At 42.7% G+C, this 9264-nt stretch overlaps 2 protein-coding genes across 5 annotated transcripts in view; one reads left to right on the forward strand and one right to left on the reverse strand.

Moving 5' to 3' along the window:
- The window catches only part of ngly1 (N-glycanase 1), a 9184-nt gene extending 5325 nt beyond the window's left edge, over nt 1-3859 (reverse strand). Inside the window, exons 1-7 of one of the 4 annotated variants that reach the window (XM_035681188.1) lie at nt 3663-3859; nt 2832-2970; nt 2502-2729; nt 1619-1781; nt 1287-1506; nt 800-847; nt 500-621 (exon numbers count right to left, since the gene is read on the reverse strand). In XM_035681188.1, coding sequence (XP_035537081.1) covers nt 500-621; nt 800-847; nt 1287-1506; nt 1619-1781; nt 2502-2729; nt 2832-2970; nt 3663-3763 — 1021 coding nt within the window. In that variant the 5' untranslated portion in view covers nt 3764-3859. The remainder of the gene's footprint in view (nt 1-499; nt 622-799; nt 848-1286; nt 1507-1618; nt 1782-2501; nt 2730-2831; nt 2971-3662) is intronic. The other 3 variants (XM_035681189.1, XM_035681190.1, XM_035681191.1) reach the window with 3 other exon arrangements.
- A 203-nt stretch (nt 3860-4062) lies between these two features.
- oxsm (3-oxoacyl-ACP synthase, mitochondrial) lies at nt 4063-8132 on the forward strand. The gene is made up of 2 exons (XM_035681193.1): nt 4063-5278; nt 6131-8132. The coding sequence occupies exons 1-2, from the start codon at nt 4287-4289 to the stop codon at nt 6531-6533; spliced, it is 1395 nt and encodes a 464-aa protein (XP_035537086.1). The 5' UTR covers nt 4063-4286; the 3' UTR covers nt 6534-8132.
- The last annotated feature ends 1132 nt before the right edge of the window (nt 8133-9264 follow it).

A 9264-nucleotide genomic window follows, 5' to 3' on the forward strand; every position in this document is an offset into this window, starting at 1 on the left:
ATCTTGCAGCCTAACTTAGCGGATGGCGTTTGCTCAGTTGTTAGTTGTGATTTCATTAGCGATTAATCTGCTGATTAATTATGTAGTATATAAACCATCGTGAAAATCGTGAAAAATGCATCCAAGGTGACATCTTAATTTTTTTTGTTTGACCAACGATATAAGTTATCCAGTTTACGATTATAAATAACTGAAGAAACCAGAAAATCAATTTTGTTTTGCCTACATTGTTGGGTTATCAAAATAGTTGAAGGCTAATTTTCTGAAGAAGAAACTTTTTTGTTGCAGTTTTAGTCCTGACAACTGAATTAAATAGATAACAACTGAGCAAACAAAAAGCTATTAAGTGGACCGTAACTTTGATTTTTCTTTGCTAGAATAACACTGACTAGTATTAAGGATTCCATGTCAACATCCTTTCCTTCCAATATGTCTAACACAGGCGTCAGTAAACAGCTGGTGGCGACGCAGGAGCCATATCTGTCAGTCGTATTCGTACCTGTGCTGTCCCAGATATATCTGGCCTCAAGGCCCAGGGCTCTGCAGCACAATGTGAAACAATTAGCCCACTCCCCACAGCGCCCCCTCCTGGTTTCAAGAAGCTTCTCAGGATTGTTATACCTGGTATAAACAATAAAGAGGAAAGAAGCATGCACATCAGTTAGAGCAATCCATTATTCTCCATGTGCTTTGTGGTCAAATTCAGGAAAAAAGTTTTACTTCTTAGCATTTTAAAATGTGTTAAGTTAGTAATATAACAACAAAAGTGGTCAGGGTGGTCAGCGTTTATTGGACACACCGTGTTAGATCCGTGTTCTCACCACAGCGGAAGTGTTTGTTGATGAATCTGACGATCACAACAACAAATTTGATGATTAATAGGCTGTATGTATGTAGACATGACCATTCACAGCAGTTCCAATGAGCTTCTCTGAGAGTTCTGCTTCCACTTCGCATCTGGTGTGCACAGCTAGACGGACTGACATGGAAGCCATAATGAAAAGGGAGCATTTTTCCATTCCGCGTCTGGTAAACCAGCTTTGAAGTGTCATACCGTGGAGCTTATCGCACATTTGACTTTCAAACAAAATACACAACTAGGTTTATATAGGCAATGTAAGTGAGGAGCATAAACACTAAACTTTCCAGAACAACATAAATTATTTCCAGAATCACAAACTGATCCTAAACTCCCAAACTGCGGTATTAACAGGGTTTCTGCAGCTTTCCATAAGTTAAACGTCTCAGTGAGCTAAAACATCACGCAAGCAGAGACACACACAGACCTGGGGAATCTGGTGGAGAGCTGGCAGCTCCGACAGTAGTGGTCCTCCACTCGCTGGGCTCCCCAGCGGAGGTCATCGGTGGTGGGACTGAGGGAGCGGGCGTTCTGGGTCTGGCCTCCACAGCTGCTGCATGGCAGACAGTTCACCCAGGAGAAGAAGTCCTGTTTGAACCATCTGAGCAACTCCAGCACCAGGAAGTCTTCTTTTCCGAGTTTACATTCTACAAACAGGAGAGCAAGTCAGTCAGTCCCTCTGAATCGCTGTTTGAAGGAATACATACAGTACGATCCAGATATACAAGTGATTCTTTTGAATGAATGAGAGGACTTCACCTGGGTCAGCCTCTTTCACCTCCTTTAGCTTGTGTTCAGCAGCAGAGGACAGCTGCTGGTGAGGGATGCAGCTCCTGGCTTTCTGCTGCAGCTCAGGGTTTTCATACAGCATCACATGTTGAAAGTTTGACTGGAGAGTGACAAAGAAGCTCATACTGCTCTCCTGACAAGAAAGACAAGAAAACATCCAGATCACAAACACACCAACAGAAACAGAGTGACAATTTATCATGAATGAAGGAGGTATATGTAGATGTTCTTCAGAGATGTAAGGGGCTGTATTAAAATAATTGGGGTGGTGTGGAGGGGAAGAATGTTATACTTTCAAAAAAACCATAGCCTTCCCTAGGATTATTATTTTCTTTGTTCCTCATTTTATTTTGTAGTTAATCTGGCAAGGATCAAACGAATTCTGGGATCAGAAAAAAAGACCCTAGCTTCAGCAAAAACATAAACAGATAAGCCTGCCACTTTTTAAGACTCCCCTTGCCCCTAATAATTCTCCTACAGTCCCTAAAGATACAAAAGACTGAATTAGACTTTTGTTTTTTTAGCTACTTCTTATCACATATGAAAACATCAATAGCAATGTAAACTAAAACCAGCCCATTCAATATTTTTCATGTCTTGTTCTAAATACCGATGGTGACATTATAAGTGTTGCATATACACAAATCAGCGCTTTGAGGTGCTCTAAAGCCATGAGGATACCCCCCTCTTCATCAAGCAAAGTGGCATTAATTAAATGAAGATGAGCTGTCTATCATAAGACTTGTAGAAACAACCTAGTCCATGGGGACCCTGCTACAATGTATAGAAAAAAACTTCAGACATGTTCAATCACAATTTCTGCCATTTAAACCAGTGATGAGCACAGCTTTACCAAGGACGATGGCTGTGGTGGAGGTGGTGAAACCGGCCGGATGGAGGCAGCAGCAGAGCTCTCTGGAGCTGAGGCTGAGGCTGAGGCTGAGGCCGCAGCAGCCTGAACAGCGGGTTGGACGGGCTGTCCTCCGCGCAGCCTCTGATCCCTCTCTGCTGCTATGGATTCCCTGATGAGCCTGAGCTGTTCCACTGATGCAGACTTGGGGAACACCAGGTGGGTCTCAGCCTGAAAAAATATTTACTTACAGTCAGGCAGATGAAAGGTGACCAAGGAAATGAAGCATGTGGTGCAATAAGAATACTGGCTGTAACACATTATAGTAGACACCTGGCAGTTACTTATGAATTGTACCTCCTCAAATCCCATTTCAAAGAGGCATTCCACAGCACCTTTGATGGGCAACAGCTTGGTGGAGAAAGTAGGATTCCCTATGCGGATCGATCTGTACTTTTCCTCACTGGGATATCTGTTAGGAGGTGATATGAGGAAGTAGAGTTGTGTTTGAGGCTTTGCGGACATATTTGCATATGAGAAATGAGTTATGGGTTCATAACGAGAACAAGAGATATACACACACATATAATAAATTGGCAACATAAATGTAACTAGTATTGTTGTTCATTGTACACGTGGCAGTAATATACTTAAGCAATTCATATGTGGGCAGTTTCTTACACAACATATTTGTTTGTGTGAACCTTAACTCCGCTCAAAAACACAAACACGATAACTTTAACTACTTAACTCCACAGCGTATTTCAGAGACAATGTGAGGTGAGGTAGAGGGGAACAAAGACAGTTTCACTATTTAAAACTGCTTCCTGGTAAGTCACTCATATGCCGAATTAACCACCACACCGTCGTGATTAATACTAAAGCTATGCTACTGTATGGGCGTGTGCTGAGTCATAAGGAAAAACTACAATGCAAGACTTTTTAAACAGACTGGTTAGACGTTGTGTTAACGCCAACAGCGGCGTATACCGGGGCTCACGGTAAAGGTCAGCTTTACCGGCGGAGTGACATGATGTTTGCGACGTTGGGTGCATTTGTAAACAGAAGATATATTGTAACGTTAATAATAATACAACCTCTGCTTAGCCAGAACAGCACCTCTCAACACACCGCTGCTGTGCTGCGGTCCATTCTCAACCTTACCTTAAAATGTTGTCCGCGTATGTAAGTAATAACTTGGCGGCGTCTAAAAACACTCCATTAGAATTCTCACATAACGTTGTGACTGCTGGTGACACCGCCATACTGATCTTTCTTGTACCAACAGGAACTGTCTATGCAGTTTACAGTAGCTAATGCTAACAGTGTAATTTCACCTACTAACGTTAGGTGTTTAGGGTCCTGAGTGTAGCTGACCTATTAACGCCTGTATACGCGTTCGCAGCATTAAACATATTGTACATAGCTTCTTGTATTTCGCTATAATTGTGTATGCCGTATAAAGCACTTTTATCTTTTTTCTTGCTCTGTCGGTTTAATAAATTTTTTTAAATTGTATATTTACTTGTAAACTAGACTGGCGTTCATGATTGCTACCTACAGTGTGTGCATGCAGATTCAATGATGGACTCGCGTTCTCGTTTCGTTAAAGCTTTTACAACTGACAGCTAACTTGTGCTCGACCCAGTAAGTGACAAACTTACTAAGGAAACTTAAAAGTTCAGTTTCGTATGGCGGACATTTCGCCTTGGGTTTTGTACATTTATTCCTTTGATATTATTCACCAAATTACAAGCTAGCTGTGTCCAATTTGACAGCGAATCCAGCATGTGTGCTTTATCACTGTCCTGCTGGACTCAACTCCAGCTGAGAACACAGAGCATAAGGGCACTCCTTCAAAAGAGCGGCTGTGTCTGTCCTCACCAAGATTCCAGACAGCTCAGCTCAGGAAAGCGCCAGAGGAGGGTTGTTATTACTGGTATAGGGTTAGTGTGTCCTCTGGGCACAGGGACTGCACTACCCTGGGACCGCCTGATTAAAAGCCACAGTGGAATTGTTGCCCTTGACTCAGAGGGGTACAAGACAGTGCCCTGTAAAGTGGCAGCGCTGGTACCCAGAGGGAATGAACAGGGTCAGTTTAGGGAGGAGAGGTTTGCCTCTCGTGGGGAGATCAGCAGCATGTCACCGGCCACTGTGATGGCCCTCGGAGCTGCTCAGCTGGCTCTGGAGGACTCGGAGTGGTACCCCAAAACCACAGAGGAACAGCTCAACACTGGGGTGGCTGTGGGCATGGGCATGGTGTCACTGGATGAAATCGCTCGCACCGCCACTGCCTTCCAAGAAAAGGGCTACAACAAAGTCAGCCCCTTCTTTGTGCCCCGTATCCTTGTCAACATGGCTGCTGGGCACATAAGTATCAAACACAAACTGAAGGGTCCCAACCATGCTGTGTCCACAGCGTGCACCACAGGCGCACATGCAGTAGGCGATGCCTCCAGGTTCATCGCCCACGGGGATGCAGTTGCTATGGTTACAGGGGGAACAGAATCCTGCGTGGGGCCTCTGTCGATGGCCGGTTTTGCCAGAGCACGGGCCCTCGCCACCAAATGGAATGACAACCCCACGCAGGCCTCGAGGCCCTTTCACCCAGAGAGAGAGGGCTTTGTGATGGGCGAAGGAGCGGCGGTGCTCCTGCTGGAGGAGCTGGAGCACGCAGTGAACAGAGGAGTCAGGATCTACGCAGAGGTCCTGGGATATGGACTCTCAGGGGATGCCAGCCACATCACGGCACCCACTGCAGATGGAGATGGAGCATTCAGGTGACTCATTTGAAAGCAGACACTTTCTGTTTCGGTATTTTGCTCATATTTGACATTTCCAAATAGCAACCAAAATGCCATTAAATATTCCACAAAACTACTGTTACTCATTAAGCAGTGGTTCCCCAGCTGGGGATCAGGGCTCTTGAGTACTTAGAGCGGTCACAAGATGATTAACAGAATAGGAAAGCAGTCAAACACATCTCTGCCATACACAATTATGTTTATTTATTCACGCTTTCCTCCAATATCTACTTTTATCTCATTCAGTTTTTCTTTTTTTTTTACATTTTACAAAACATTATACAAAAAGACAGTAAAAACAGTAAAACTTTTACTGGACATACAGTATTCAGCTATATAAACAGAACAGGCAGTCAAAATGCACAACCCTGGCACCCCAATATTCCTTTATATTCTGTAAACTAGTTTCCCAAACTTTTTACTGTTTCACCCTTAATCTGTGTCAGAATAAGCTGCCAGATTTAGCTGGCTTTGCTTTTGGACGTTATTTACTCCATCATGGGTTTAAGCTGCGCTGTACACTCTGGTCTATATGGGATCTCAGTTTCATAAAATAAGCCTGCCTGCTACAATAAAACTTGTCGCTGTAAGCCAAACTCTGCTATAGTCAGCCCTGGTGGCAAGAGAGATTTACCCCCTAACAACAATTTATACCTCTTTATACCAATACCAAGAGACAACCCCACAGAACGTGTAGTATTTTCCCACTTTGATCTTGTAAAATAAGCAGCATTGGAAATGAGCAAACTGAGCCAAAACAACAAAAGGAAGATCAAAGTTGTAATGAACTGAAACTATGCTTGAACTGTCTGATCACTGTCTTTACAGATGCATGTCTGCTGCCCTCAGAGATGCTGGCGTCTCACCGGCAGATGTGACTTACGTGAACGCCCACGCCACATCCACACCTTTGGGGGACGCAGCTGAAAACGCCGCCATCAAGAGGCTCTTCCAGCCAAACCTTGAGAGCCTGGCTGTCTCCTCCACCAAGGGAGCCACGGGCCATCTGCTGGGGGCCGCAGGGGCCCTGGAGGCAGCGTTCACCGCTTTGGCCTGCTACCACAGGGTCCTGCCCCCGACCCTCAACCTGGACCGCACAGAGCCAGAGTTCGACCTGAATTACGTTCCCTGCACAGCGCAGCCGTGGCAGACTCACGGCCGACGGGTCGCCCTCACAAACTCATTTGGGTTTGGTGGCACCAACGCCTCACTGTGTCTCGCCAGCATTTGATGAGCGGCTTGTTTTCTGAGTTCCACTCACTGAATATTTTTCAGTAGAATTGATTAGCGCTGCGGCTGTTTGTTTGTGGGAAGTTCTTATTAACTGATTTATTTAAAGCAGCTACAAGAAACTTTCATTTTGTGTTGATTCTGACAGCCCCTGTGGACAGAAGTGGTAGTGTCTGCGTTGTTTCATCTGATTTCAATGAGAATTCAACCATATTTAAGAATCGCTACATAGAAATACATACTCGCTGATGGTCTTTTTTGTTTATATAGGTCATATAGAGGTATCGGTATGAAATTGACCCTTCCTAAATCCTGCCCTTTTTTTGCTCTGTGCTCCAATAACAGTTGAGCAAGCCGTGGTCAGAACCTCTGTCAACTTTCTCCTTTTCTGTACTTAGCTATGCTATGTGCTAGGCTCATCTATGTTGAAAAGGAAATCCCATTTTAGCTAATATAAGTTAGCTAATATTAATTTAATTTAAACTTAAGTTAGCTAATATTACAAAAATACAAAAAGCTAGCTAAGCAATGATTTGTGTAAATTGTGTTTTGCTAACATTAGCGTTCAGATATAACTAGTTAGTTAATGATTGATTTAGATTAGTTGGGTAGTTAGCTAGGCAGGACCTAAGAAGGGTCAATCTGTTTCATTACTGGTTAAAAACAAGTATGTTTAAGGTAAAAATCAGAAATGTCAATGACCATCTATAAACTGCAAAGACTAAAAATTCTGATGAAAGCACTACATCATTGGAATCTTTTCAGATTTTAAAAAAATAAAAGCGAACACCAGAGTAAACTGTATTTCCTGCTCCTCCAGCCCTGACAGGCACTGCATCTTCGACACAGTAGTGGAAGAGGTTTTCAGATCCCATTCCTAAGTAAAAGTATCAGTAACACAAGGTTAAAAGTATGTTTTCATTAGTGTATAATCACCTGAATATAGGATTTGCTGTGTTTTGTTAACGTAGAATGAGCCATTTTTATCTACAGACACTGCGGGTTACCTACCATGGAGTACTAGATCGTGTCGTTCATATTTTTTACACGTTTCACAACCACTGTAGTTTCTCCTTTGTGCTTGGAAGGGGAGGTGAAAGTTACAGAATTGTGATCTACAACTACACCTCTAGATGCCCTAAGTCCTACACACTGGTTCTTTAAAGTATTAAGATTTAGCAAAGGAATTGCCACTGTAACTGATTTTTTTATGTCTGACATTATAAGGTTGTTAATGTTACAGCAGCATTTTACTGTTGGAGCTACTCGAGGTGGAGCTGGTTTTTAAATTCTTTATACAGTTAAGGAATTTAATCCTGTGGTTCCTAATATAGGGGTCCTGCCACCTGAAGGGGCCACAAGAGAAATCTGTGGAGTCGTGAGATGATAAATTAGGCAGGAAAGAAGAAATAGACAGTAGCGTATTATATTTTATGAGCAAATCATATGTTTTATGTAAAAACAGAATCTAAAAATATACTAAATAACTAACGTTAGTAACTGTAGTGGTTTAATGTAGAGGAATAAAAAGTATACAAACAATAAAAACAATATTTCCCTCTGAAATGTGGTGTAATAGTATAAAGTAGTATCAAAACTGCACTTAGGTACTGTGCTTTAGTAAATGTACTCAGTTGCTTTCCACCACTGCTTAGACATAAGATCCAAATGAAGATTTCCCCATCACTGTCAAACCCTCTGTTAGTCCAGCAGGGGGCGTTGGCTCACAGCAAGTCATACATGTTTCTCTCGTGTACATTTCTAGTACATTTTAGACATTCAACAGAAAAATAAACACCACCTCTTTTACAAGCATCCAAATAGACTGAGGTCAAAGGTCACGGCACAGTGCTGTTCATATTATCCATACCTGACCTTACAGCAACCATTAAATATCAAAGTGTTGGAAGAGGAAAGCAAGGTAGATATACGAGAGCCTTTTAGATCTATTAGAGTAAAGTGAGAGCAAATTATTCAATAGAAGAGGTTGATATATTAAGAAGGTAATAACTGTTAATTGCCTGCTGTTAGCTTCCTATATCCAAACAGTGCTTCTTTAAACATGAACTCAGACTCCAAAAAGCATGGGCAATTTATTGCAATTAGGAAATAAGTGGTGCTGTATTTGTGTGCAGCTGACTTTAATAACATCCTGAGGCAAGATCTCACAGTGGTGCCTTTTGTTTTTCAAGGCACTCCTCTGCTCTCCGACTCTGCTGTTCTCTGTGGATTCAGCCTGTTTTGGCCTTTTACTTCAGTGTTGAGAAAACAACAAGGGATCACCAGAGCAGAGGGGATGAGTAAGGCAGGTTAATTGGGGACAAAGTGCCATTATGTCAGGGTTGAAATGAAAGTAATAGGGTAAACAGTCCCCTAAGGGAAAAGGGACAGTTTTCCAAATTGTTACCTGTCTTCAGAATTTAAACGACAATTATTCTGCTCCTTTATACCGAGAAGAAACACACACAGCTCTTGTCTGGCATCCTCAGGAAGACATACAGTGACTCTGAAGGGCCACTTGATATGATGGCTGAGAACATATTGCATGTGTGGTTACATTTCCACATGATCATTTTAGAGGCTGGGAGAAAGGCTCAAATCATTTTACAGTAGATTATGTTCCACTGAGAGGAGGAGAGAAACTGGTTTTACAGTGTAATAACTGGGCCGACATTAGACAAAACTAAAGCCTCACTAGCGGCTCCTAATGACTGTAGTGCCTATTACAGCAC

This window comes from Morone saxatilis, unplaced genomic scaffold (genome assembly GCF_004916995.1).
Source record: "Morone saxatilis isolate NCDOM2014 unplaced genomic scaffold, NCSU_SB_2.0 Contig9, whole genome shotgun sequence".
Taxonomy (NCBI): Eukaryota; Metazoa; Chordata; class Actinopteri; family Moronidae; genus Morone; species Morone saxatilis.

Excerpts from the sequence above, each read along its gene's own strand:
- oxsm (XM_035681193.1), top strand. The coding sequence starts at position 4,287 with ATGTGTGCTTTATCACTGTCCTGCTGGACTCAACTCCAGCTGAGAACA. Across the intron at positions 5,279-6,130 it reads GATGGAGATGGAGCATTCAG|ATGCATGTCTGCTGCCCTCA; the intron begins GTGACTCATTTG and ends CTGTCTTTACAG.